The following is a 25,064-nucleotide window of genomic DNA, read 5'->3' on the forward strand; positions in this document are numbered from 1 at the left end:
CGGCCCTCGAATCCTCCCTGCGGCCTGTCTGACTTGACAGAACGTGTCTGTCCCTATTTGATTGCACTCGCAAGCAGCCTCCGATTTCTAGTATGGCAGACCGCATCTTCCCCGCATCCCTGTGTGGGATTCCGTCGTCGGTTACGTTACTAACGCCCAGTGACAGTGACACTGCAACGAGTCCTCGAGCTATTCGATTGTACCCTTTTGCCTACAAAAGGCAGCCCGCTTGTGACAGCACCGCTGTGAATTTCTGCTGCAGCAGCTCCCCAATTCCTCGATGGCGTCACCACAGGGAGACTATCCTCCTCAGGAGGGCTACGACCAGCAGCCTCCAGCACCTGGTGCAGGTCCCGCCGCCCAAGCTGGCGCAAAGAAGAAACGTGCCTATGCTGGTCAAGCGTTTGATTTCGGCTCAGGTGCGAATGCGGCTCTCGGAGGACAACAACAGGGCGGTGGCAATTATGGCGCTTACGCTGCCCAGGCGGCCGCTGCTGGATACCCCCCCGCTGGATACGGAGCAGACCCTGCTGCAGGATATGTTGCGCCAGCAGTTCCTGCTCCTGGCGGTTATCAACCCCCGGTAGCTGGGTACCCAGGCCCCGCAGATGCTGGCGTGGCCCAAGTCACCCAGCAGTTCGGCCACATGGGAGTCGGTGATCCGAACCAGCCTCAGCAGCCCATGCAACCCCAGCAAGTCCCGAGAGCCGTTCCTCTGAACCAGCTGTATCCGACCGACCTTCTGACCCAGCCGTTCAATGTCGCCGAGATTGACTACCCGCCTCCTCCCATCATTCTACCTCCAAACGTGGGTTTCGTTGTTGTAAACACAGATAATATTCTTTGCTAACCTCTAGACAGACGAGTATTTACCCTTCGCCTTACGCCAACTGCCCACCCAAGTATGTGCGATCCACTCTCAATGCTGTGCCGACAACCCACTCGCTTCTCAAGAAATCAAAACTGCCGTTCGCCCTTGTCATTCAACCATACGCTGCGCTTCACGATGCGGAAGACGATGTCCCAGTGATCCCTGATCAGGTCATTTCTCGATGCAGACGTTGCCGATCATACATCAACCCGTTCGTGTCGTTCTTGGACCAAGGGCACCGCTGGCGTTGCAACATGTGTAACTTGACCAATGACGTCCCCCAAGCCTTTGATTGGGATACTACTCTACAAAAGCCCGCCGATCGCTCACAGCGTCCGGAATTGAACTACTCGGTGGTGGAGTTTGTTGCGCCACAGGAATACATGGTCCGCCCGCCGCAACCATTGGTCTACTTGTTCTTGATTGATGTTAGCTACGCCTCGGTGACCAACGGCCTCCTTGCAACCGCCGCTCGATGCATCAAAGAGAGCTTGGACCGAATTCCCAATGCCGACCGAAGGACCCGACTCGGGTTTCTCGCTGTCGATTCTAGTTTGCACTACTTTACCATTCCCAGAGATGGATCAGAAAACTCGGATCCTAGGATGTTGGTGGTCAGCGATCTCGAAGAGCCTTTCTTGCCTATTCCGGGCGATCTCCTTGTCACACTGAGCGAGTGCCGGGAGAACATTGAGACTTTCCTGGACAAACTACAAGATATGTTCCAGAATACCCAAAATGGTGGCTGTGCGTTGGGATCAGGTCTTCGAGCGGGTTACAAGCTGATTGCTCACGTCGGCGGAAAGATTACCGTGCTTTCTTCTTCACTGCCTAATCTCGGCCACGGCGCACTTACGGTTCGAGAGGACAAGAAAGTCCTGGGCACCAGCAAGGAGGGCAGCCTATTGCAGACGGGCAACAGCTTTTACAAGAGTTTTGCAGTGGAGTGTTCCAAGGCCCAAGTATCGATTGATATGTTCCTGTTTTCGTCACAATATCAAGACGTTGCCTCCCTCAGCAACCTGCCTCGGTACACCGGTGGCCAGACATATTTCTATCCCGGATGGAACGCCGCCCGCACAGAAGACGCCATCAAGTTCGCCCGGGAATTTTCCGATTATCTTTCGTCGGAGATTGGGTTGGAAGCGGTGTTGCGTGTGCGCGCGACGACAGGGCTTCGGATGAACACATTCTACGGAAACTTCTTCAACCGGAGCTCGGACCTTTGCGCATTCCCTGGATTCCCCCGTGATCAAGCGTACGTGGTTGAGGTGGCTATTGACGAGACGGTTACCAAGCCTGTTGTCTGCTTGCAGACGGCTGTTTTGCACACCACATGCAACGGCGAGAGAAGGATCCGAGTTTTGACGCTGGCCTTGCCCACGACTCAGACGCTGGCAGACTTGTACGCATCGGCTAACCAGCAAGCAATTACCACGTACTTTAGTCACAAGGCAGTTGAGCGTGTGTTGGGCAGCGGATTGGAGCAGGCGCGTGAAGCTGTGCAGTCGAAACTTGTCGAGCTTCTGTCTACATACCGCAAGGAGCTTGCTGGTGGCAGTGTCGGCGGTGGCGGACTCCAGTTCCCGGCCAACATGAGAGGGCTACCTGTATTGTTTTTGGCATTGATGAAGAACGTGTGTTTTTCTCTCCTTTCCTTTTCTTGTTCTCTAATACGTTGAATAATATTTGCTAACTTCACGCAGCTTGGTCTCCGCAAATCCGCACAGATCCCTACGGACATGCGGTCGGCAGCTCTCTGCCTGCTCTCGACATTACCGATGAACCTCATGATCCAGTACATCTACCCGAAGCTGTATTCTCTCCACGACATGCCAGACGATGCAGGACTGCCGGACGACAAGACGGGAGAAATTGTTCTTCCGCCTCCTATCAACCTGTCGTCAGAACGGCTGGTGCCCTACGGTCTCTACTTGATCGACGACGGACAGACGCAGTTCTTGTGGGTTGGACGTGACGCGGTGCCGCAGCTTGTGCTGGATGTCTTTGGCGTCAGCGACAAGAACCAGCTGCGGGTTGGCAAGCAATTCCTGATCGAGCTAGACAACGACTTCAACGAGCGGGTGCGCGCGGTGCTGCAAAAGAGCCGAGACCACAAGGCCAAGGGCGTGGGCAGCATCATCTCGCCCCAGCTGTATGTTGTCAAGGAAGATGGCGAGCCGGGACTCAGACTGTGGGCGCAGACGATGCTGGTGGAGGACCGCACAGACCAGAGTCCCAGTTTACAGCAATTTATGGCCTCCTTGCGAGACAAGGTATGATCTGCTTGTAAACACTGCTTATTTTCAATGGCTAAACTAACGGGTTGACAGGTGGTGCAGTGATGATCACTTGATTGATAAACCAGGGCGTGCTATTAGATCATGTAGCGTCAAGCATTATATGAATTCAGTATATTTGTTCAGTTTCAGTTATAGGTTCAGCTTCCCTCGTATTGCTATTATTGCTATTGGCGACGAAACAAAGCTTGGCGGCGTCAAGTCTTTTGGGTGTTGATCAATAGCAGTTGACGATAATTGACGTTGACGCCGGCTGGATGTGACGGCGCACGCCCAGCAGCCAATCGGAGCGTGCAATGGGGGTGCTGCTGGCCCCACCAGGGCGATTTGGCGCTGTGAGTGGCCAACACTGTCGTTGCTATTTTTTGCTATTTTTTGCTATTTTTTGATGCTTTTTCTCTCTTCTGCTTGTAGGGTTACTTGTAATCAGCCCGGCGGCTGTCCTGGGCTCCTCATTGGCGCCCAAATATAGTCCGGAGCGGTCTTTGTGATGGACGTACATAACACCAACTTACTTTGAGCATAGCCCAGCAATAATGCCAATTAGCCCGTCTCGTCCGTTTCACCTGTTAGTTATTATTACTGCTCCGTACTTAGTACTGGATAGTATGATACACCACTAGCGTGTGTTTCGAGTGAGCGCCCCGCGTACTTAGTTAGCAGTTACTACCCGCCCCGTGTGATTGCCCCACCTTCTGTTGCTGCTTCTCTCTCTCCCTGCTCTTCATCTGATCTGATCCTGCTGCAACTCGCACTCTTACGCAGGAAACAGGCGTATACTGGCGCTGTCGTGGCTTGTTGCTGACGCTTGACTTGTTCTTGCAGCTGCCTGTTCTTGCAGCTGCCTGTTCTCGTCCGTTCAGTTATTTCGCTGTCGTCTTGCATGCCCTTTGTTTACCTCCGACCAATATCGAGTACAGTCGTCTCTTGTATGTATTCTCACGCATTGCATCGATGACTCGACCCTCTATTGCTGCTCTATGACTCAGGGACCACCCGCCAGGGAATCGAGTAATATATCGCTGACTGGAAAAACTGCTTTAGAACGAGTTCTCCTTAAATCACTTGTCTACCCCTCCGCGCATCCCACTTCGCCGCTATACAGTACACTACATTCCGATAGCGCATAGCTTTTTGGTCGCTTCCTGGATCTTGGTCGAGTGGAGGACAATAGTGCTGCCACACATTAATTGTGAAGGTGACCTAAAAAGGTAGAGAGGTATGTATGTTGACTGTTCCTTTCCTGTCCCACACGGCGGGTCGTCGTGAGCATTCAAAGTGGAGGCCCCGTTTCTATTGTTCTCAATAGACCAGCCTCTTTTTTTCTTTTCTTTTTCTTGAAATACTGCCCTTCTAGCTTCTCTGTTTTCGCTCGCTTTCTCTCTCTCTCTCTCCCTCCCGCATATCGCTAATTACGCCGACTCCAGAGAGCCGCCATGGCTCAAAGTCAAAACCCCCAAGGAGGGTCGAGAAAGATCTCCTTCAACGTGTCCGACCAGTACGATATTCAGGATGTCATTGGCGAGGGCGCATACGGTGTCGTCTGGTAATTGGAAGCCTGCATGCATTTGTAAAAATCCCCCGCTGACATGGACATGGACAGCTCTGCGTTGCATAAGCCTTCTGGCCAAAAAGTAGCCATCAAAAAGATCACCCCCTTTGACCATTCCATGTTCTGTCTCCGAACACTGCGAGAGATGAAGCTGCTGCGATATTTCAACCACGAGAACATTATTTCGATCCTCGACATCCAACGACCTCGCAACTATGACAGTTTCACCGAGGTCTACCTCATCCAGGTGTGTTTTTTTTTCTTTTCTTTTCTTCTTGGCTCGGAACTAACGGCATAGGAACTGATGGAAACCGATATGCACCGTGTGATCCGCACGCAGGAGCTGTCCGATGACCACTGCCAGTACTTTATTTACCAGACTCTGCGCGCATTAAAGGCCATGCATTCCGCCAACGTGCTGCACCGAGACTTGAAGCCTTCCAATCTGCTCTTGAATGCCAACTGCGACTTGAAAGTCTGTGATTTCGGTCTCGCCCGCTCTGCTGCTTCAACCGACGACAACTCGGGCTTCATGACGGAATACGTCGCTACTCGCTGGTACCGTGCGCCTGAAATCATGTTGACGTTCAAGGAATACACCAAAGCCATCGATGTCTGGAGTGTGGGATGTATCCTGGCCGAGATGCTCAGTGGGAAGCCACTATTCCCGGGCAAAGACTGTAATTCGCCTTTTTTTATTACTCAAAAAAGTCAATGCTAATCATCGATAGACCACCACCAACTCACCTTGATTCTGGATGTACTCGGCACTCCCACCATGGAGGATTACTATGGTATCAAATCCCGCCGCGCGCGCGAGTACATTCGCTCGTTACCGTTTAAGAAGAAGATTCCCTTCAAGGCCCTGTTCCCCAAGACGAACGACCTCGCTCTGGATTTGTTAGAGAAGCTGCTGGCTTTCAACCCGGCCAAGCGCATCACAGTCGAGGAAGCCCTGCGACATCCATATTTGGAACCATACCACGACCCTGAAGACGAGCCGACCGCGGATCCCATTCCGGAGGAATTTTTTGATTTTGACAAGAACAAAGACGCTCTTAGCAAGGAGCAACTAAAGCGTGAGTTTCCCTCGTTTTATTGTACTAGCCTGGCTAACATGACTACAGTCCTGATCTACGAGGAAATTATGCGGTAGATTTTTGAGTCGATGATTGAACAACTATATGAAAACGTGCCATGCAGAGTGACCATCTGTTTGAAGCGATCTGTTACCGAAATACAAAAAAATGCACTTTTAATGATTTGTTTCATGATGCTAGACAGATCTAGTTACATAGCAAGAATAAATGATAATTTGTCGAGGGTATTATCTAAAAATATATTTACATGTACTTATATATATACCAGTCTACTGGGTATTGTTGTAAAACTTTCTAATCGCTTCCCCGACCCCCTCTGGATTCGGTGTCTCCGCAACAGCATCCGGCTCAACACCGTGTTTGATCCGTAAATGGTCACGCGTTGTAGGGCCGATTGTGACAATCAAACATTTCTTCTTCTGTTCATTTCCCGAAGAGGAGAGTTCTCCAAGAACGCGGAGCACAGCATCGCAGCCTGTGGGCGAAAAGATAGTGACCCACATGTTGCTGTCGTTGTCGTTGAGGACCTTTTCACCAGACGTGACCGCGTCTCGAAACGACGCTTCAAAACCCGGCATCTCTGTCGTTTCGTACACGACCAGCTCGTCGACGCGGATGCGGCGGTGTTCTTCGAGCGAGTCGTTCATCAGCGTGCGCGGGATGATGTCTCGCCGCTGCTCGCCTACAAGAAATAATAGTCCTGGTTTGGGTTTATTGGTGTGGTGCCAAGTGTTGTTATAGTCATTGAGTATAATAAGCGCGAGTTTCTCGCCTGTGCCGGCTTCTTCGCCCACGATTCTTGCGTGTGGCAGGTATTGGTCGCGGAGGGGGGTGAGGAGGCGTGTTGTCGCGGGGCCGACGGTGTATAGAACCAGGTTTTGCGATACTGGTGCTGTTGGGCTGTTAGTCAAAAAAAAAAAAAAAAGTTCTAATAAAGATTTGGGATCGTAGATGTGTATTGTACGTACCCGGAATGTTGCCTTGTTTGAGAACATCTCGAAACCCTTCGACCGCTCGCTGGCTCGTAAATATCATGCCTCCATATGTCGGATTCTCGCCAATAAACGATTCCACTTCCCCCTTCTCCTTCTCCTCGTCGCCACCGTCATTTTGATGGGTTTGATGAGATGTGAAAAAAGACTCTACACGCGCCAGGTTCTCGGTATGCATGCGGTGCGACAGCACCGGCACAAACACGGGGTTGTATCCATGACTCTGCGTGTTCACACAAAACTCCTTGCGAAAGTATTCCTCGTATAGATCGCGAGGGGTTGCGGCGGTTTTGAGGAGGAAGATTGGCGGGGATTGGTTTTGCGAGGGGGGCATTGTTGTATTTCTCCCCTGGTCCCTGGTCCCTGGTGTCCTGGTTTCCTCTCTCTCTCTCTCTCTCTCTCTCTCTCTCTCTTCTCTCTCTTTTTCTTCCTGAGTTACCGCATTGGTGGTGTTATATGAATGAGGGACGTGGACTGACTGGATGAAAGGATCGAGAGGAGCAGAAAAGTAGGGAGAGAGAAAATATCTCATTCTCGGCGGGACAGAAGTATGGATGCGGGGTGCGGAGATCCCGAGCTTCGTTGGCCACGCAGGCACTCATTTTATGCAACAATAAATATTCGAAGGGACTAAAAGGATGGACTAATTCTTTATGGATTTAGCTTTATTCTACAGGTCTAAACCTAGAATTGGACGCCAGGGTCCCATTTTTATTTCAGCCCTGTATGTTTCTATGCTAGTTGGCTAGTAACATATTGGATGCAAGCACCATCCATCTGTAAATATACTTTTAGTGATCACCGTGCTAAAAATGTTATACCCTAGCCTGTATAATCGACATGATCTAAAATATAAGCTTATAATTCAATGTTGGTAGCGCATAAACGCCAAAGTGGTTGCCGAACGAATTTCAGCGATGTAATGCCAATTTACTAACACATGTTATCCAGTGATAAGCTAACACATGTGCAGTTGATTTTAGCAAGTCAAACTTGGTCGATAGGACTAGTAAGATTTTACAATCGACAAATAATTTATCAAAATATTGCATTTGAAGCCTGGTTGTATGAAAATAATAAGAGTCTGACTGGTTAGGGTTACCCGGCGGTGTGACGTCAGGGCGGATCTGACTCAGATTGTTACATTGTTCTTATTATTGTTGTCAGACTGTAGCAAGGATGACATGGAAAGTGACGCTACATCGATAAGGAACCATTGTAATAGCCCTAATAGAGGATTAGTGTAGACGCACAGTCATATATAGATCTGCGCATTTGCACATTTCTCCCAGAATTGCGACCAAGCATTGTAACTAAAACCATTCGACTTATTGCCATCGACGACATGACAGCTACAAGAGATCCCTGCTCACTCTCCAACTATGGCGCCTGGCGCACAAAACACACTAGTGTCGATTTCAAAATCGACTTTGATGTAAAGCAAATCCATGGTTCCGTGGTCTTGCAGCTTGAGAGTCAGACAGACAAGGAGAGCGAAGAAGTCATCCTTGACTCCAACTCTGTGAAGATCTCTGATGTCAGAGTGAACGATGTAGAGGCCAAGTGGGAAATAAAGGATCACTCTGACCCGTTTGGGGCCCCGCTGCATGTGGCTGTCCCAGGCGGTGTTTCCAAGGAGGAGGTTATCCACATAAAGATCCATGTTCAAACCACAGACAAGTGTCCTGCGTTGCAATGGCTCTCTCCAGCGCAGACATCCAATGGCAAACATCCCTACATATTCTCTCAGGCTTACCCTATCAATGCCCGCTCCATCTTCCCCTGCCAAGATAGCCCCGATGTCAAGTCCACCTTCTCGTTCAGACTTACTTCCAAACTTCCAGTAGTTGCCAGTGGCTTGTATGTAGGAGATCGAGACCACACTGCGACTCTTGGCACGGAGAAGGTCTACGAGTTTGAACAAAAGATTCCTATTCCTTCGTACCTCTTTGCTGTAGCCTCGGGAGACATTGCGACAGCCCGGATCGGGCCTCGAAGCATTGTTGCTACAGGGCCAAACGAGCTTGCCGCCTGCAAATGGGAGCTGGAAAATGATATAGAAAAGTTCCTACAGGCTGCCGAGAAGCTTGTCTTCCCTTATAGATGGGGGGAATACAATGTCCTTATCCTTCCTCCCAGTTTTCCTTTCGGAGGTGAGTCTTTGTTCTATATCGATTGATATAATCGAGACGTCTGGAAAGCCCAGAACTAAGTCAGTCTCAGGAATGGAAATTCCTATTTATACCTTTGCTACCCCAGCCATCATTAGCGGTGACCGACAAAATGTCGACCTCTTTGCCCACGAGTTGAGCCACGGTTGGAGCGGCAATCTAGTAACCAACTGTAGTTGGGAACATTTGTAAGTATTGTACCGTATTCTCGCAAGAATAGCGCTCCTGAAACTAACTATCCCCCAGCTGGTTGAATGAGGGATGGACTATATACCTGCAGAGGCGTATTGTAGGTGCCGTTAACGGCGACGCCGAGTTTCATTTCTCTGCCATTCTCGGCTGGAAACGCCTTGGTATGTGACTTCCGATATGCTACCTCAAAGTAACCATACTTACACAGGCATCTACAGAGGACGACGTCGAACAATTTGGCAAAGATCATGAATACACCAAGCTGGTTGTCAACCATGACAATGTTGATCCCGACGAAGTTTTCAGTACAGTAGCATACGAAAAGGGTTTCCATCTGCTGTATTATCTCGAGAAAGTGGTCGGTCGAGAGAACTTTGATAAATTTATCCCTCACTACTTCGACAAATGGGCCGGAAAATCATTGGACTCTTTCGAGTTCCGTGACACATTCATGGACTTTTTCAACGAGACGGGCGACGCCGAGATAAAAAAGAATATTGCCACCATCGACTGGAACGATAAGCTCTACACTCCTGGTCTACCTCCTAAGCCCGAGTTTGACACCACCCTGGCAGACCAATGCTTCGAGCTGGCCAACAAGTGGAAGGATCCAGTAAGCAGCCTTTTTCCTTATTCTTGAGCATGTTCGATATGCTGACAGTTTCTTGTAGTCATTTGAGCCTAGTGAAAAGGATGTTGAAGAGTTCACTGCTAACCAGAAACTCACTTTCCTCGAAACCGTCCAGCAAGCTGAAAAGCCTTTGAGCCCTGAGCGAGCTCAGCTTCTTGGAAAGGTCTACAATGTCGCTACCTCTACGAGCGTTGAACTGAAAACGTCATACTTGCTCGTCGCTCTCAAGGCGAATGATACATCGTGTTTCAGTGACGTCGCTGAGTGGCTTGGCCACGTTGGTCGCGTGAAATACGTGCGACCCTTATTGCGAGCCCTGAACAAGGTTGATAGGCAGCTTGCTTTGGATGCTTTCCAGAGGCACAAAGACTTTTACCACCCCTTCTGCAGGGGGCTGGCTGAGAAAGATCTCGGTATCACTGCATAGAGGTTGATGAAGTTGCTGGCTAGAAAATCGTACATGATTACATGATATTCAATGACACAGAGCTTGTACAGGATCAAAGTCTTGCTTACTGTTTCCATGTTCTTGACTCCCCCCTTCTAAGCTCTGAATGACTTCATATGGGCTGCTTCTAAGTTTCTATAAAGATTAAACCCACTCCTAGAGATCCTTGATGAAATGGAGAGTCGAGTATTGTTGAGTTCATGACAGGGGACTCAGAATGGGTCAATAGGGAATGTCACCGAGAAGAGAAAGAAAGGTGCCAAAAGCCCTATCAATATTATGGATATACCTCCGGTATTGGACTACATGGGTTAAATTCTTCCCTATAATATAAGATTCTTTAAGATGTATTTAGTTAGATTTAGTGAGTGGATCGATTTCTTCGCCCTCTACGGTCATTCGAACTAATTCACTGTCAGACCACTATACCCCGTAAGATTCACGCATTGGTCATATTTTGTCCCCAACAAAAATTAATACCTTTCCGCAATGGTGCTAGTTCCTGCCCAGGTGTCATGTAAGTGGTCTCGTAACAATGAGCTCTTTTGACTGGTTCAAGATTGTTTGCCATTTCTGGAATAGCGCCAAAATTAGCCCTAACTCCGCGGTCTTTAGCGGAGATCCATTCTCTACTAAACACCAGCATTCAAGGTATTGGCTGTTTCAGAACTAGAACAAAACTCAAGTGGAGCTAATGATTGTTTCCTATTTTTAGAATAAAAAGGAATTTTAGTAATGAAGATCTGTATATATCTGCCTATAGTTCCTATGGCTATCGCAACTATGACTGGACCATGATTGTTTGCCTTTTTGGGAATAGACCTAAAAACATGAAGTTTGTTCATAAATTCCTGGTAGTGGGGGGTATATAAATTAAATGGTCTGCGTCTTGTAGTCTGCCTTGTAGTGTATAGTTTCTCTTTATTCCATCTTAAGTCTATCTTTACAAAGTTCTTCGCAATACCATAATGCCTTCACAACGGAGAAAAGGCCAGAGCAAGGCCTCTGAGTCGAGTTCAGTTGCTTCTAAGTATATGCTCCCTTTAACAGAAAATTTCGGCCCGGTATTCTTCAAGAACCAATTTCGAACCAAAATCAATCTTCCGACGAAAGAAAAGTATCCAACCATTGCAGAGAAAGGTTCATGTGCAATCATCACGGGTTCCAACATTGGATTGGGGCTTGAGTCATCCAAACAACTTCTGTCTCTTGGTCTATCCCACTTGGTGATGGCTGTACGATCAATCGAAAAGGGGAACACGGCTGCGAAGCAACTCCGTGCTGCAGCCGTTGCCAATGCCAATCCCTCCGCCAAGATAGATGTTTGGCAGCTTGATATGGAGTCCTACGAGTCCATTCAGGCCTTTGCTCAAAAGTGCCAAGAGGACTTGACTCGGATCGATTTTGTCATTCTTAATGCCGGTTTGAGTCCAATGACATTCTCGACTAATCCTTCAACTGGCCACGAGAAGACAATACAGGTGAATCACATAAGCACTGTACTCTTGTCTATTCTCCTTCTTCCAGTTCTCAAAAACAAGTCAATGAGAAGAGATCAGCCCGCACGACTTACCATTGTCAATTCGGTAACGGCTCATTTATGCAAGATACCCAACAAGGATAAACGCCCGTTTTTGTCCTCTTTTGACAACACAGCAATAACACCCTGGGATGCTGAAGAGAGATACGGAGTCTCGAAATTAATCTGTCAGCTATTGATAGTCAGACTGGCGGAGCGTGTTGATCCCGACCAAGTCATCATTAACATGGTTGATCCGGGACTCACAAAGGGTACCGGTCTAGCCCGTGATGCCACGGGGGCTACTGGTGTTGCTGCAAAGATGTTTTTTTCTATTGCCGGAAGACCTGTGGATAGAGGAGCAGCAACATATGTTGACGCTATTATGGGACATGGCAAAGAATCTCATGGTTGTTTTCTGATGAATTGTCAGATTGCTCCGTAAGCCACCCGCAAATGTCTGATAAAATTGTTTTTGATCTAACTCTTTACAATATTTCAGACTCTCTCGCTGGTTCTATACTGATGGTAAGGTTTTAACTGATCCGATTTGGACGGAGACACTCCAGGAACTTCGTTTTGCAAATGTCGAGCAGATCATCGCTTCGATGCGTCGCGATTGATGTCTAAGAACATACGTTGCTTCATCTTCATCCTTGACCTCCAGTTCACTCTTTTTGTTTCATTTAATCAGAGTTGCTAGTTGTTATTGCTGAATAAATATAATCAATACCTTATTGGATTCTCGCAGAGGATTAATCGAGTATCTATCTACCTTGTTAAATCACTGTGTCAAGCATTTTGGTCGGAAGCATGGGTGCTTAAGATGATTTGTGGCTCTAAAATTGCAAAATAAATTGCCAAGCAATAAATAGGCACCCAATTTTCATACAAGTATCAGCTTTGCAAGATTGAGCACTACGAGCATGCAAAGTTTTGAGTGAACTTTAAGTTACAATATTGTCGAAGAATCCTTTTCCAAGATGATCATGCAACAGGTCAATCCACATAATTGAATGCAAAATATTCTTCACTTGATCCCACCTTTCCAGCTTGCACGAATCGATGATATACAACAACTGTGATTTGAGCCACTGGTCATCATGCTCCTTGAATATTGAAACAGCCCCAGTCACCAGAAACCACAGTCGGAAATGAATAGGGAACAGATCTAAGAAGTGCGAGGTAGTCAAAAGGTCTCTGTAGGCAGTTGAAAAACGATGATACGACGTCCTTCTGTTGCTCCACTGTAGAAATATGCTTGATGAATACGCCAGTAATCCGAGACGTATACATTCGTCAAGAGACCCGTATTCGTAGCTCATGTGCATGACACGGTACATAACAGAAGCCATTGTGTCCAATAAAAGCTTTTTTGGTAGTTTATTCTTAGTTTCGTCGACAAGGTTGATACGTGCACTGAATTGCTCCACGATACTCCAGGCTTTGGCTAAGTCCTTATCAACCTCATCTAGGAATTTGTGTTTGTTGCCTTGTGTGGCTTGAGTGTCGGATCCCAAAAAGCCAAGTAGTAGTTCTTCCTCTGGATATGGTGGGAATGGCTCTACTAAAGGGTTGTAGAAGAAGAATGGCGTTGATCCGTTATTGAGAGCTCGGCCTATATCACATCTAAAAAAGGATCAACCATATTAATTCAGCGGTAGATAATTAAAGAGACGAGAGGATATTTACCTGAAGAGCTCAAAAAGAAGCTTCTCATTATGCCAAAAGACACTTAACCCACCTCTGAAATCTATGATGGTGCGCAGGGCAGAAAGGTGATACTCTGCAGCTTTACGCTCCCCAGTCAGGTAGGCGTAGATGGCCAGACCAAGGACTATAAATATCGTTATGTCTGAGAATTTTGCTCCGTCATCCTCAAGTATTAGTCTTTCACGAAAAAGGCGAAGTGTCTTTGTGAAGTGCAACGATATCTGTGTATTCGTAGGTGCGCATTCTTGGCGGCCTAAAAGCGAGTCATGGTAGGTGAGTGTTGTGAATACTATCGTATGCAGAAAAACGGGATCGAATGTCATAAGTTCAAGCCATTGCTGTCCTTCTTGTTTATCGAACAAGATACATGATTCCAAGGGGAATAGTTTCTGTTTTGAAACGGCTGAGACTAGATTTGATACAAGATATCTTAAGCTCTGTAGAGACATGATTTTCCAACACGGAGATGCAGTACCTACACCACAAAACGAGTGATGTCGTAGATGGTTCTACCACATCGGCAAGTCGTATAAGAGACACGTCCGTTCCGACAGAGTTCCGACAAAGGGACTTCGATCAGTCCAACCCAATATGTTACGCATTGCTTCTCGGTCCTTCTTTCCCTTGCACAGTACCAGCAGGGTTCGTACAGCGCGATATTTTCATCGAGTCACAACAGATTTCATTTCCCATGCCGCGAGAGGCGATCTAGTTACCAGGAAAGTGCCTGTTATTATTGGCAATCGGGAGAAACTTATGTTTTGATTGATCCGGGGGTTGGTAGTGTACCCCGTGCTGCTAGACCCTTTACATCAGCTTCTGCAGCTAGCGCTGAAGACAGATGTAAACTTACCTTTTTCCATGATTCGTAGCACTTTGGTTTTGGTAATTCGTCAGTGTGCGAGAGCTTTATGTAGGCCATACTCACAATTTGTTTTCAATACTAGGACCGTCGAGTTATCTCCATGCCCCAAGCCAGTTGCCTCGCAAACCAGAGTTAAATACAAGCCCTGTAGCTTTGTTCTTGAGCGGAAAGATGCATAAGATAGTTCTAGATGAAACTCCTGATGGTATAATCTAGTTATTAATCCTTCTTGTCTTATGGCCACCGATCTATAATGTCTATCTAGCAATTTTTGCTGAGAACGCAAGCGCTAGTAGACAAAACCTGGAAAGTGTGCTCAACCAACTAAAGGATATGTGATGTCAAGCTTTTTTTTCCCTGCAACCATATTGCGAATTATTCATATTCGTTTTAGTGGCAAGGCTGTTGATTCGCAGCAACAGACCAACTCGTATAGGCGCTTAACGTTTTATCCTGCATTCGCTAACATTGCTTAATGTCAGTGATTGCTATTGTACATTATTTTATCCTGCGGCCATCCTAGTTTGCTAAGGAGTAATCATGCCACCACTAGCACAGATTATGAGGCTATGAATAGTGATTCCTCGGGAACCTTCTGAAACATCGGTGACTCGCAGAAAATCCACATCCATAAACTGAAGCTCTAGTAGGCTAGTAAATATAGATAAACACTAGTACACATTAGTAGCTATGGGGACTTGCAATGATTAGCGTACCCAGACTATTGTGTCTGGGCAGGCGTGACACTACTGGACTGGCTAGAAGTCATTGCAAGGGCGGAGAATGTTACCTTCGAGGCTTATTGTGCTGTGGCTGTAGAAGAACGACCTGAGAAAAATGTAGACGCGAGCAATTGACTCCCATGAGGCAATTTCATTATACTTTCCACCGATGATGCACACGCTCAGGCTGTGATATATGATACATTGTTCAAAGTTATTGTAAACACACTAACCTACTTTAGCTAACACTGTACTTGGTGCTCCAACGCCCAGTGCTAGGTGAAAAGGGCATTTCCCCATCAAAAAGCCATGTACAACCGTGATATTTTCGCCGTCACCAGGATTTACTTCGTATGCAATTAAGAAACGGTATCACTCTCCTATGCAAACTACTCAAAGAAAAAGGCCAGAAGTTAGAAGTTAGAAGCATCACAGGGCCGAACCTAATTGGCGTGTCGTCTCCACTCAAGACTCACCGCGTGCATGCTGTCAGACTGTTGTCAGAGTCTGACTGTACCTGCCCTGGGTGCCTGATATGTCCTGCAAGACACGTAGATCCTACGTGTAGATCATCGTAGATCATCTGTACCAGTTCGTGAAGTGTTCAAGACATCTGGATTGCAGTGGATACTCTGTAGATCAAGTGATGTGCTGGGGTAATCTGGGGTTAAAATAATTGGATATCTGATTTTGAACATATATAAAGGCTTTTTATTTAGAAATTATTTACATGCCAACCACTTTGTTTTACCATCGTTTCTATCATCCATCAGACCAGGACGTCAAACATACATTAAACCCGTCGAAAATGAGAATTTGCGTGGTAGTTCCTGGTACAGCTTCTGAGTCCGAGGTATTTTGAAAACACCTAACCCTAAGTTGGTTGGATTTTGGCTCTAATTGGCGGCTGTCATAGACCCCTGTCAGACCTCAGCTTTCCGATTACATCGACACAAAACTCTATCCGATCGAGACCAGGCAGATCACTAAAGAAAATGCAATCGCGGAAATTGACGATCTAGAAATTGGGAGGGCTGATGTTTTTATCAACTACTTGGTGAGCTTAAACCACATACATATGATGTATATTCAGGACTAATAGCCGATCAAAGTTCCACCAAGATCCTTACGATCAGAAGTGGGCTGAAGCCTTAAAATATCTAAACACTAAGACGAGCCTGACGGGAATTGGCACTGTTTCTGATTCTCTTTTGAAGTCCCTGCATGTGGCAGAAAGCTTGGACAAGGCAAATGGGGTTGGTCCGACAACTTCACAACTAGCCTTACCAAATGCTACTTTGAAGAACCAAGGTGGAGATTTTTCCGTCTTGGTTGTTCTCATCGGGCAAAATGCCTTTGCGTTAACTCCACTGGAGTACAAGGACCAAGAAACAACATGGAAACTGGCTGGCGATTCGGAGTTAACTGAGCGTCTCCGGGACAATGCTAAATCGACGTTTGAGCACATCCGAGGAACTACTGAGGAATATCTTGGATATTTGCGCGTCAACTTGCACGTCGACAGGGCGTCTATTGAGATTAGCACAATCAATGCGGATCCTGCGCCTCGCCTCTTTTATCCACAAGGTACCAGTCCTTGGGACGATGAGGTGATTGCAAAGACATTCCCGGGAGGACATGCAGCATTTTTCGAAGTCATTCTTTCCACGAGGCTCGCCAGGATACCGCAATACGTTATGCGTAACGAAGGCTGCGCCAGGCAACAAGGCAGGCTTGCTCGTCTTTACTACACAGTCCTTGCGACCAACGTGACTCAAACACGCCTAAGCCCGTTCGTTGGAAAATACGACTACAACGGGACCGTTCTGGACTGTTGTTCTGGCAGTGGAGAGTTTGCTCGTTTTGCCATTGATGCTGGCGTTCAAGCAAAGTATACGGCTCTGGACTATTCGGTGGAAATGACAGCGCTTCCAATCTCCAAGAAATGTTATGAACAGCCCTTCATTATTGGTCCTGTGCAGGAAATCTTGAGCAAAGCCCCGATGCATGATCATGTTGTTTGTTTTGGCTCGTTCCATTTACTACAACCCTTTGACTTCTTTTCCACTGTCAGTCAAATGTTCCTCCGTGCCAGAAAATCTGTCACTTTCGACGTCGACGACCTCTCGCAGACCTATATTCAGAATTTCCCAGAAGCCAGTAGCGAAAAGTGCTGGGAGAAACTTGAATATAACCATAACAACGTCGCTCAGGCTTTCCGTTTCGGCGTCCCAGTTGGCTGGCGTGCTGTTCTGAACGGCGAGAGACGTTTTGCGTATCGCTCACTTGTGATGGGAGAGGATGTGTACACTCACTCTTTTCGATTTGAGAGAGTTAAGTAAAGGATGTAACGTTAGGAATATTTCACGACATGAGAAATTTAGCGTTATGTAAAATTGATAGCCGTTGAGCGTTGCTTTATGACATGATATCCTCTACGATTGACTTTAGGATTGCTATGAATTTCAAGTTTTTGGAGAAAATGATACTAGGAATTGTTCCGTTATCTTGATTTAGCTATTATGGTGTATCTACTACACTCACATGTCGAGCATCTCCTCGACATAGTCCTCCAAATTGATCATGCGAAACTGGGATTTCCACTTTGCGCGGAATTCCTTGCGCTTATAAGCAAAACTCGTGTTCATCGCAAAGCTAACCACCTCGACATTCCAGCCCTTTTGCAACGCCCGCTCAACCATGCGCAAAAAGCCCCCGGAGAACTCGGCTTCCGCCGCGTCTCCGGTGGCGAGGACGATGGTCGCTGGTTTGTCCGTGTCAATCAGACTCTCCAGCATTTTCAGGTGTAAAATTTCGTCTACACACTGTTCGACCCATCTTTCTGGAGGAGAAGAAGAGCCCGTCTCAGAGCCGACTCCTCCTCCGTGGTTGGGGGTGTTGCGGAACTTTAGCTGGCGAGGGGTGTATTCCTTTGCCTTGTGCACGCGACTGAGGATGTTGACTTCGTAGCCGATTTTCTCGGCTTCATTAATGGCAGCAAATCGATCTGATCCTGCAAGTACCCGCTTGGCTACAGGTCGGCCCCGCTCGAGAATAAGTGAAAAATTATGGAATGACAAAGGCAGGCGTCGGATATGTGTGGTAACCGGGATGCCATGCTGAATCTTGTAGCTGTCGTGAAGACCAATTGAAATATTGGAAGCATCGACAAACACGTGAAGGTCGTGAGTTTGTGGACTAAGCCGACTAGGTGGTGTAAGACCTATGAATTCGGGAAATTTCTTTCCTAATTTGAGCACCAGGCCTGCTTTGCGGTCTGCTGCCGACTTGTAGCGAGGCGTCTTTTCAGTGACTTTTTCATAAGTTTTCAAAGGAGTAGTGCTTTCTTCGCAAGATGACGGCGGTGTTAAAACTGGGGTAATTTCTTCAATGGTGTGAATCTGGGATGGAACAAATGCCAGGGTAGATTTCCGTTGCACCGGCGAATCGAAAACGCTGACATCACCATCAGAAATAGCTTCTGCGGTGGAATCTGAAAGAACGCCCAGGGAAGTGTCATTGTTGAGTCTGGTCTGCTGACGAAGAGACTTGACCTCGGGCCGGCGTTTTAAAATAGATATCGGCTTCGAGGGAGAATTCGACGGCGGTTCCTCGTATGTGGCAGCTGAAGCTTCTTCCAAGCTACGTCTAGTCGTTTTGTCAACCTCGGATGGTTTCCGAATCACAGCAGGCTGCCGAAGAGCATCCCACAAAGCAGAAAAATCTCCAAGCCGTGTGTGGTCCGAAGAACGGTCGACGTTGGCTTCATAGCCATTTCGTCGGTCGTTCTTTAACGAATCATCTTTCGACGAGGTTGGCGGTTTCGTGGGCGTACGAAGGAGACCAATCACTTCGGTAAAGTCCCAGTTTGAGGTGGCATCCGCAGATTGCATGGACAAGACATTCACAGAATGTAATGTTGTTAGAAGGGGCACGTCTTTCGTTGTTTGGCTGGTAGGACGCTGTAATATGGATGCGAAATAAGCTGCAAAAGATAGAAGCAGAAAAAAAACACTATGGAAACTGCATTTTCTTCGATGTGAGGATTAAAAAGCGTAGATAGCAGAGACAGGTTGTTTACCCAGGCAACGAGGTGAGGTGGTCGGGTGGCGGGAGTGCCCCTCACCGCCTGCCCGATACAGACGGCAGCGATCCCTGGATCCAGGCCCTTCCGATCGGAAGCAAACAGGGCAAACAGCCGAGCCCAGCCGAAGGGCGGTTCGTGGTTGTCACGTGCAAGGGGCCTGACTGGGCGCCACACGGATCGGCGCCAAGCCACACCCTCAGCACCCGTGCGCCGGTAGCGTCAAGTAGGTCATCACTACGTCACGGCTAGCGCTGTATGGATTCATCATTCATCCAGCATCAGGATGGATGACGCATTGCACAAATGCGGCATCACGAAGAATACCTTGGAAGCCATTCCAAGTATTCCAAGTAGTACGTCACGTCAAATGTAGTGGGCCTTCAGTCTCCCGCAAAAAACTATTTAATCGAGCTCAATTCCCTCGAAGAATCTACTCTTTTCCATCCACAATCAAACTTCAAGCATCTTCAAGACTACATTAAATACTTTCCAAATTTCAAAAAGACCAACCAACCTTCCACAAATCTATCACCATGTCTGACTTTGGACGCAAGGATTTCACTTCCAGTATGTTTCCTCTCGTTTTCCTCCTCCCTTTGCCTGTTACTAAACAACACCACAGAGGCCAAGGAGGAGCTTACTCCTGACGCCTCCAAGTCTACCCAGCAGAAGCTCTCCGAGAACGTCTCCGACACTGCTGACCGCGTTGTCCGTGGTGGCCAGCCCGACGACAGCAAGTCCAATGTCCAGTCTGCCTTTGACAAGACCCAGCGCACTTCTGACAACGAAGCGCACGGTGGTGCCACCAACTCCATGTAAGTTTTGATGTTTGTATTTCACACTTGGAAGAACCATGGCTAACGGTGACATGTGACAGTGGCGACAAGATCAAGGACACCTTGGGCCTGAACAAGTAGATTGTTCGGTTCCAGTGCGATGGGCGGACGACTCTGAACGACTTGACCATTTCATTCCATGATGTGTTTTATGATACCATTTAGGGTAATTAACTGTACAAGACAATTAATATATTCGTAAATATCCAAATAGTCTTCTCACCGTAGCGCAATCGTACCCAGTTGTAACATGTAATAAGTCATGAGCAGTGACTATAGTCATTATCCATCACCCTCGTGAAACAGCCTTCTCAAACAACTTGTCCCGCTCCTGTGTGAGGCTGGCCAGCTCTTTCTCCAGTCTCTTGTACTCCTTTTTCGCATCTTCCAAATCCGGCGGCAAATCGTAGAAAGTTTTGATACTCTTCTCCAGGTGATCCACCGACTCTTGAATCTCAATAACTTTTTCTTCTTCAGCAACGAGATCCGGGATTGTTGACCCATCGGTATTGACACTCCTCTGCAGCGAAGCTATTCTGTCTCGATACTCGCTGACTTTGGCACCGAGCATTTTGGCGCTGCGAACCCACTCCATCGTCTGCGAAGAGAGTTCTGCAGGGGCGGTGTATGCTGGATCTGTCAGGAGTACTGTGACTTCCTTTTGCAACGAATCCATCTCTTTGTTTAGATAGTTTTGCAAAGATTCAACTTTTTGTACTTGGTTGGCGGCATCGAATTCGTCTCGAGTAAGCTCCATAATAGCATGCGCAAGTTCGATAGTATCAGTGGACGAACTGCCCAGCACAGTAGTCGTTTCCGCTAGGTCATTGACACTCTTTTCGCCTGTTGCATCCAGATGAGCCTCTATGTTTTCTAGAATCTCCTTCTTTCGCGGATGTTCGGCCTCGTCCCTCTCCTTGAGAGCTTGGATCACTTCTTCGCGCGCCCGGTGCACCAGAGCGGCTTCTTCGTCTGCTGCATCGTTGGCTGCAGCAATAGCCAGTAAAGCTTTGAGTGTGTCTTCGTTGCGTTCAAAGGGGGGCACCCTGTTGGGCGAATATTTGCGACTGAGCCACGAGTTGATATACGCCCAGTCCTTGGCCTGGATAGCTGCTTGGCGGGCTTTGGCGGGAGAAATCAGAGGGGAGTCCATTTGGTTCGTAATAGCAAGCTAGTGCCCAAAATTTTGGGCCAATTCGAGTGAAGTAAACAATTCTTTTTGTTTTCGGATTGAAGTTGGTTCAAAAAAGTAAACGTCAACACGGGCCGTGGCTTTTAGCCGCACACCGCAGGAAAGACCGAGCCCGACGTGTCTTCTTGTTCACCACCAACCGCGCGCCCACCGTCACCAACCCCGCAATGGAGAGCTATGCTGCCAATGCGACAGAATCTGCAGCAGACGACTCGAGCGTCACGTCGCCGCCGCTCAGCGGGGCGAATGTTGCCCCTCGCTCAAACGCGCTCTCGAACAGATTGACCTCCGTCCTCTCCGCATCGTACGCCGACTCGGACATTCGAGATGCGTTGGAAACGCTGGACATAAGGGAAACGCACAATACCCCCGAAACAAGGCGGCAGCTCCGGTTAGATGTTCAAAAGGAAGTCATCAGCTGTAACGGCGAGATTGTGGCGGACTTTGGAAAGGTCGCAGAGGTGAGGATGTGCATGTTATAGGAAGAAAAAAAAGAACTAGGCTTACGGTGGTCAGCAATTGAAACAACTCGGCTCGGTGATTGTCGATCTACAGCAGATATGCACAGAAATGCGAAAACACATTACGCTGTCAAAGCAAGAAACAGCAGCCGTGCTTGACGAGGCAGCCTCTCTCACGGAACAGAGGCGAGAAACCGAGACGAAACAGCGCCTGCTCGACGCATTCAATAAGCATTTCGTGGTACCGGAGGACGATTTGAACCTGCTTACGTCCACAGGCGAGCCGGTCAATGAACAATTCTTTGTCGTGCTGGCTCGCGTGAAGCAGATTCATAATGACTGCCAAGTCCTGCTCGGCGGGGAGGACCAGAGACTGGGGCTGGAAATAATGGAGCAGAGCTCGAAGCAGTTGAATTCGGCATACCAGAAACTCTACAGATGGATCCAAAAAGAATTCAACTCTCTCAACCTGGAAGACCCACAGATCAACAGTTCAATTCGACAAGCGCTACGCGTGCTTGCAGAGCGACCCAGTCTATTTCACAGCTGCCTTGACTTTTTTGCAGAAGCCCGAGAATATATCTTGTCAGACGCATTCCATCATGCTCTGACGGATTCGGTTTCTGGGGCTGCGGCGGACCAAAACGTGAAGCCCATCGAGTTCTCCGCCCACGATCCGCTACGGTATGTAGGTGATATGCTGGCATGGGTGCATTCGGCCGCCGTCTCGGAGAGAGAGGCCCTGGAGGCACTCTTTGTATATGAAGGGGACGAGCTTGCGCGTGGGCTTCAAGCTGGCCTTAGCAGCGAGGTCTGGTCTCGCGTTGACGAGGAAGAAACGCCGGTATTCGATGGGAAGAAAGCGCTCAATGACCTGGTCAATCGTGACCTTGGCGGCGTGTCCAGATCACTTCGCCAACGGGTGCAATTGGTGATCGAAGGACATGATAATGCAGTCACGACTTACAAAGTGGTCAATCTACTAGCATTTTACAAAACCACATTCTCAAAACTAGTCGGCCCCGAATCCCATCTCACCGAGGTGGTTACCGGCCTAGTCGAGTCTACGTTTAAGCATTTCGAGACGCTAATGCGCGACCAGGCTCACTTGCACTCGACAGATCCACACAGTTCAACTCCGCCAGATGATCTCTCTGTTCCGCAATTCCTTGCCGACGAGTTGGAGGCGCTAGCTTCTCTGATGAAAGAGTATAATGCCTCTGTTGGGGCTGCAGTCGATGTGCAGGATCAGGAAGAGAACGAATTCACGCCGGTTCTTCGGGTTGCTCTTGATCCGTTCCTGGACATCGCAAAGGCTTCAGCTAATGAGCTAGACGACGACAAGGCGTCGACAATATACAAGACCAACATCTTGCTTGCTGTGCGCGCGACAGTGTCTTCATACCCTTTTGCCTCTGCAACCCACCTGAGCCCTATCTCCAATGTGCTATCTAACCTGCGTGTCGAACTGCTCGACATCCAACGGCAGTTCCTACTGGAGACATCTGGACTGCAAGACCTCTTGACCGCGCTCGAACCATTTTCCCAGAAAGCGCCCAAGACACAAACGCAGAATCTCGCGGAGATTGGCGATCTGACTGCTTTCCAACCCGCGACACTATCGGCCATTAGCCAGCAACTAGATGACTTCCTCCCGTCTGCGCTGATGGACGCCACAGATAACCTGAAACGAGTACGCAACCTTTCGCTCGTCAAGTCCGTCACCGAGGAAGCCGTGGAGGAATTCTGCCGCGATTTCGAATTTGTCGAGGGCATGATTATTGGCGCGGACGAGGCACGCGGCACAAAAGTGGACATGTCGCGCATCGAGATGGAGAGTGATATTGTCTCGGTCAGTGTGAGGGGCACGCAGATTGGGGGCAATAATGATGAGGCAGACACGTCGGCTGAAGGGAAGCATAGTCTGCGAGCGCTGTTCCCGCGAACGGTGGGTGAGATTCGCGTTCTGTTGAGTTAAATCTCGATTGGATAGTAAAATATAAGAATACATATACTACATACAGTGGCTCTGAAGCCCTGCTATCAATCACCGTTTTTTCTCCTATTCATATAAACGCCTTTGCATATGTACAGCTTTTCCTATTTCCTAACCACAATCCCATACGGGTCCCGATCAGCCTTGCTAACAGCAACCTGGCCATCCTGCTTGAGCGCATCTGCCAGATTCGAACGCATCACATCATGAAGATAGCCGCGCTCGGTATTCGAATGGAACAGCGTAACAACGACAGAACCACGCTCGATCGCAGCCAGAGCTTCGTGGTGGCTCAGCTCGCCCGTGAACAGGAGGTCTGGTAGCACGCTGCCTTTCGTGAGTACGCCGCTGCCAGACCCCGGACACACGCCTACGGTTGTGATGTTTAGAGATGAGATTGAGGCGTCTTGTGGGATGGCGACGGACAGGGAGCCGGGGTTTCCAGTGGCGCGTCCGATGCGGTCGAGCAGTGTGGCCAGGGGTTGGGGGTCTGTGAATGTGAGAATGCGGCCGGCGCCGGCGCCTTCGAAGCCGGATGGGACGGGGTCAGGGGATGGGTGGATTGCGCTGCGAGTGTGTGGGATGATGTTTGTGGTTTGGATCTCGTTGTGGCCGGCTTGGGGGTATATCACGTCGGAGTATGATGATGTTGGATCTGATTGCTGAGTCTGATTCTGGAGGTCATTCTGTAAAGAAGCTGACGGCCCCGAGACAGAGCCGCTGACAATGTCGCAGAGCCAGTCTGCCATGCCCCCGGGCACTGCATCGACGGCCGTGTGCGGCGAATACACGCTGATTCCCTCTTGGGCGAGGCGTAGTAGTGACTTTTGTTGAGGATCTTGAAGAGTGATGGACTTGAGGCCGCGGAATATGATGGGGTCTAACTTAGTTAGCAGATATTCTCTGTTATATAGTTATCAACTCACGATAGGCCACGATTATGGAATCTCTCCGGGCAATGGCTTCGTCGGCGACCGCTTTGGTGAGGTCGGTTGTGAGCAGCACAGAGTTCTTCAGCTGTTGCTTGGGGTCGAAAGGTGATTCAAGGAGTACTAGACCTGTGTCAGTAGCTGCAGTTGTACTCGAGTATACAAAACTTACGTCCGGTGTTGTCGAAGCTCTTGTCTGCGAGGGACTCTGGATAGCTATGCTGGTCAGACTAAACTATGCAATCGATATGTAATGAAACTTGAGGTCAAGCACATACATCTTCCTCATCGCCGCGACAACAGCTTGAGAAAAGGGCGACATGGCCGGTTGCGCCATTGTTGCGAGACGTCGAGAGAAGGCACGAGACAGGGGATAGCGAATAAAATGCTGCATCAATTGCTTGTCAAAGGTTGTTGTTGATTTTGTGATAGAGTTGTATCAGGCAAGCTCGAGCTTCGGCGTGTTGTGGGGGGGGGGGGGGGGGGG

The 25,064-nt window shown here is 48.4% G+C and overlaps 11 protein-coding genes across 11 annotated transcripts; 6 read left to right on the plus strand and 5 right to left on the minus strand.

Annotated features, from left to right (window-relative positions):
- Nucleotides 1-280: 280 nt before the first annotated feature.
- Nucleotides 281-5,879, plus strand: TRUGW13939_10554 (uncharacterized protein; the record flags this gene model as incomplete). Its single annotated transcript, XM_035493665.1, has 8 exons — nt 281-808; nt 862-2,508; nt 2,578-3,147; nt 4,599-4,717; nt 4,775-4,970; nt 5,022-5,403; nt 5,455-5,802; nt 5,851-5,879. 8 exons carry the CDS (start codon nt 281-283, stop codon nt 5,877-5,879), a joined length of 3,819 nt encoding a protein of 1,272 aa, XP_035349558.1.
- Nucleotides 5,880-6,092: 213 nt separating this feature from the next.
- TRUGW13939_10555 (uncharacterized protein) lies at nt 6,093-7,149 on the minus strand (the record flags this gene model as incomplete). Its single annotated transcript, XM_035493666.1, has 2 exons — nt 6,093-6,715; nt 6,792-7,149. The coding sequence occupies 2 exons, from the start codon at nt 7,147-7,149 to the stop codon at nt 6,093-6,095; spliced, it is 981 nt and encodes a 326-aa protein (XP_035349559.1).
- A 1,011-nt stretch (nt 7,150-8,160) lies between these two features.
- Nucleotides 8,161-10,236, plus strand: TRUGW13939_10556 (uncharacterized protein; the record flags this gene model as incomplete). The annotated part of the gene is made up of 5 exons (XM_035493667.1): nt 8,161-8,968; nt 9,039-9,174; nt 9,233-9,339; nt 9,397-9,791; nt 9,850-10,236. 5 exons carry the CDS (start codon nt 8,161-8,163, stop codon nt 10,234-10,236), a joined length of 1,833 nt encoding a protein of 610 aa, XP_035349560.1.
- A 989-nt stretch (nt 10,237-11,225) lies between these two features.
- TRUGW13939_10557 (uncharacterized protein) lies at nt 11,226-12,399 on the plus strand (the record flags this gene model as incomplete). The annotated part of the gene is made up of 2 exons (XM_035493668.1): nt 11,226-12,217; nt 12,279-12,399. The coding sequence occupies 2 exons, from the start codon at nt 11,226-11,228 to the stop codon at nt 12,397-12,399; spliced, it is 1,113 nt and encodes a 370-aa protein (XP_035349561.1).
- Nucleotides 12,400-12,723: 324 nt separating this feature from the next.
- TRUGW13939_10558 (uncharacterized protein) lies at nt 12,724-13,938 on the minus strand (the record flags this gene model as incomplete). Its single annotated transcript, XM_035493669.1, has 2 exons — nt 12,724-13,405; nt 13,469-13,938. The coding sequence occupies 2 exons, from the start codon at nt 13,936-13,938 to the stop codon at nt 12,724-12,726; spliced, it is 1,152 nt and encodes a 383-aa protein (XP_035349562.1).
- A 1,946-nt stretch (nt 13,939-15,884) lies between these two features.
- TRUGW13939_10559 (uncharacterized protein) lies at nt 15,885-17,418 on the plus strand (the record flags this gene model as incomplete). Its single annotated transcript, XM_035493670.1, has 3 exons — nt 15,885-15,929; nt 15,993-16,133; nt 16,189-17,418. 3 exons carry the CDS (start codon nt 15,885-15,887, stop codon nt 17,416-17,418), a joined length of 1,416 nt encoding a protein of 471 aa, XP_035349563.1.
- Nucleotides 17,419-17,616: 198 nt separating this feature from the next.
- On the minus strand, nt 17,617-18,969 carry TRUGW13939_10560 (uncharacterized protein; the record flags this gene model as incomplete). Its single annotated transcript, XM_035493671.1, has 1 exon — nt 17,617-18,969. The coding sequence occupies one exon, from the start codon at nt 18,967-18,969 to the stop codon at nt 17,617-17,619; it is 1,353 nt and encodes a 450-aa protein (XP_035349564.1).
- A 727-nt stretch (nt 18,970-19,696) lies between these two features.
- On the plus strand, nt 19,697-20,080 carry TRUGW13939_10561 (uncharacterized protein; the record flags this gene model as incomplete). The annotated part of the gene is made up of 3 exons (XM_035493672.1): nt 19,697-19,730; nt 19,786-19,978; nt 20,041-20,080. The coding sequence occupies 3 exons, from the start codon at nt 19,697-19,699 to the stop codon at nt 20,078-20,080; spliced, it is 267 nt and encodes an 88-aa protein (XP_035349565.1).
- Nucleotides 20,081-20,288: 208 nt separating this feature from the next.
- On the minus strand, nt 20,289-21,152 carry TRUGW13939_10562 (uncharacterized protein; the record flags this gene model as incomplete). The annotated part of the gene is made up of 1 exon (XM_035493673.1): nt 20,289-21,152. One exon carries the CDS (start codon nt 21,150-21,152, stop codon nt 20,289-20,291), a length of 864 nt encoding a protein of 287 aa, XP_035349566.1.
- A 206-nt stretch (nt 21,153-21,358) lies between these two features.
- Nucleotides 21,359-23,630, plus strand: TRUGW13939_10563 (uncharacterized protein; the record flags this gene model as incomplete). The annotated part of the gene is made up of 2 exons (XM_035493674.1): nt 21,359-21,652; nt 21,708-23,630. The coding sequence occupies 2 exons, from the start codon at nt 21,359-21,361 to the stop codon at nt 23,628-23,630; spliced, it is 2,217 nt and encodes a 738-aa protein (XP_035349567.1).
- Nucleotides 23,631-23,752: 122 nt separating this feature from the next.
- TRUGW13939_10564 (uncharacterized protein) lies at nt 23,753-24,914 on the minus strand (the record flags this gene model as incomplete). The annotated part of the gene is made up of 4 exons (XM_035493675.1): nt 23,753-24,528; nt 24,575-24,700; nt 24,750-24,793; nt 24,856-24,914. 4 exons carry the CDS (start codon nt 24,912-24,914, stop codon nt 23,753-23,755), a joined length of 1,005 nt encoding a protein of 334 aa, XP_035349568.1.
- Between the last annotated feature and the right edge of the window lie 150 nt (nt 24,915-25,064).

The sequence above is a fragment of the Talaromyces rugulosus genome, chromosome VI (genome assembly GCF_013368755.1).
Source record: "Talaromyces rugulosus chromosome VI, complete sequence".
Lineage (NCBI taxonomy): Eukaryota > Fungi > Ascomycota > Eurotiomycetes > Eurotiales > Trichocomaceae > Talaromyces > Talaromyces rugulosus.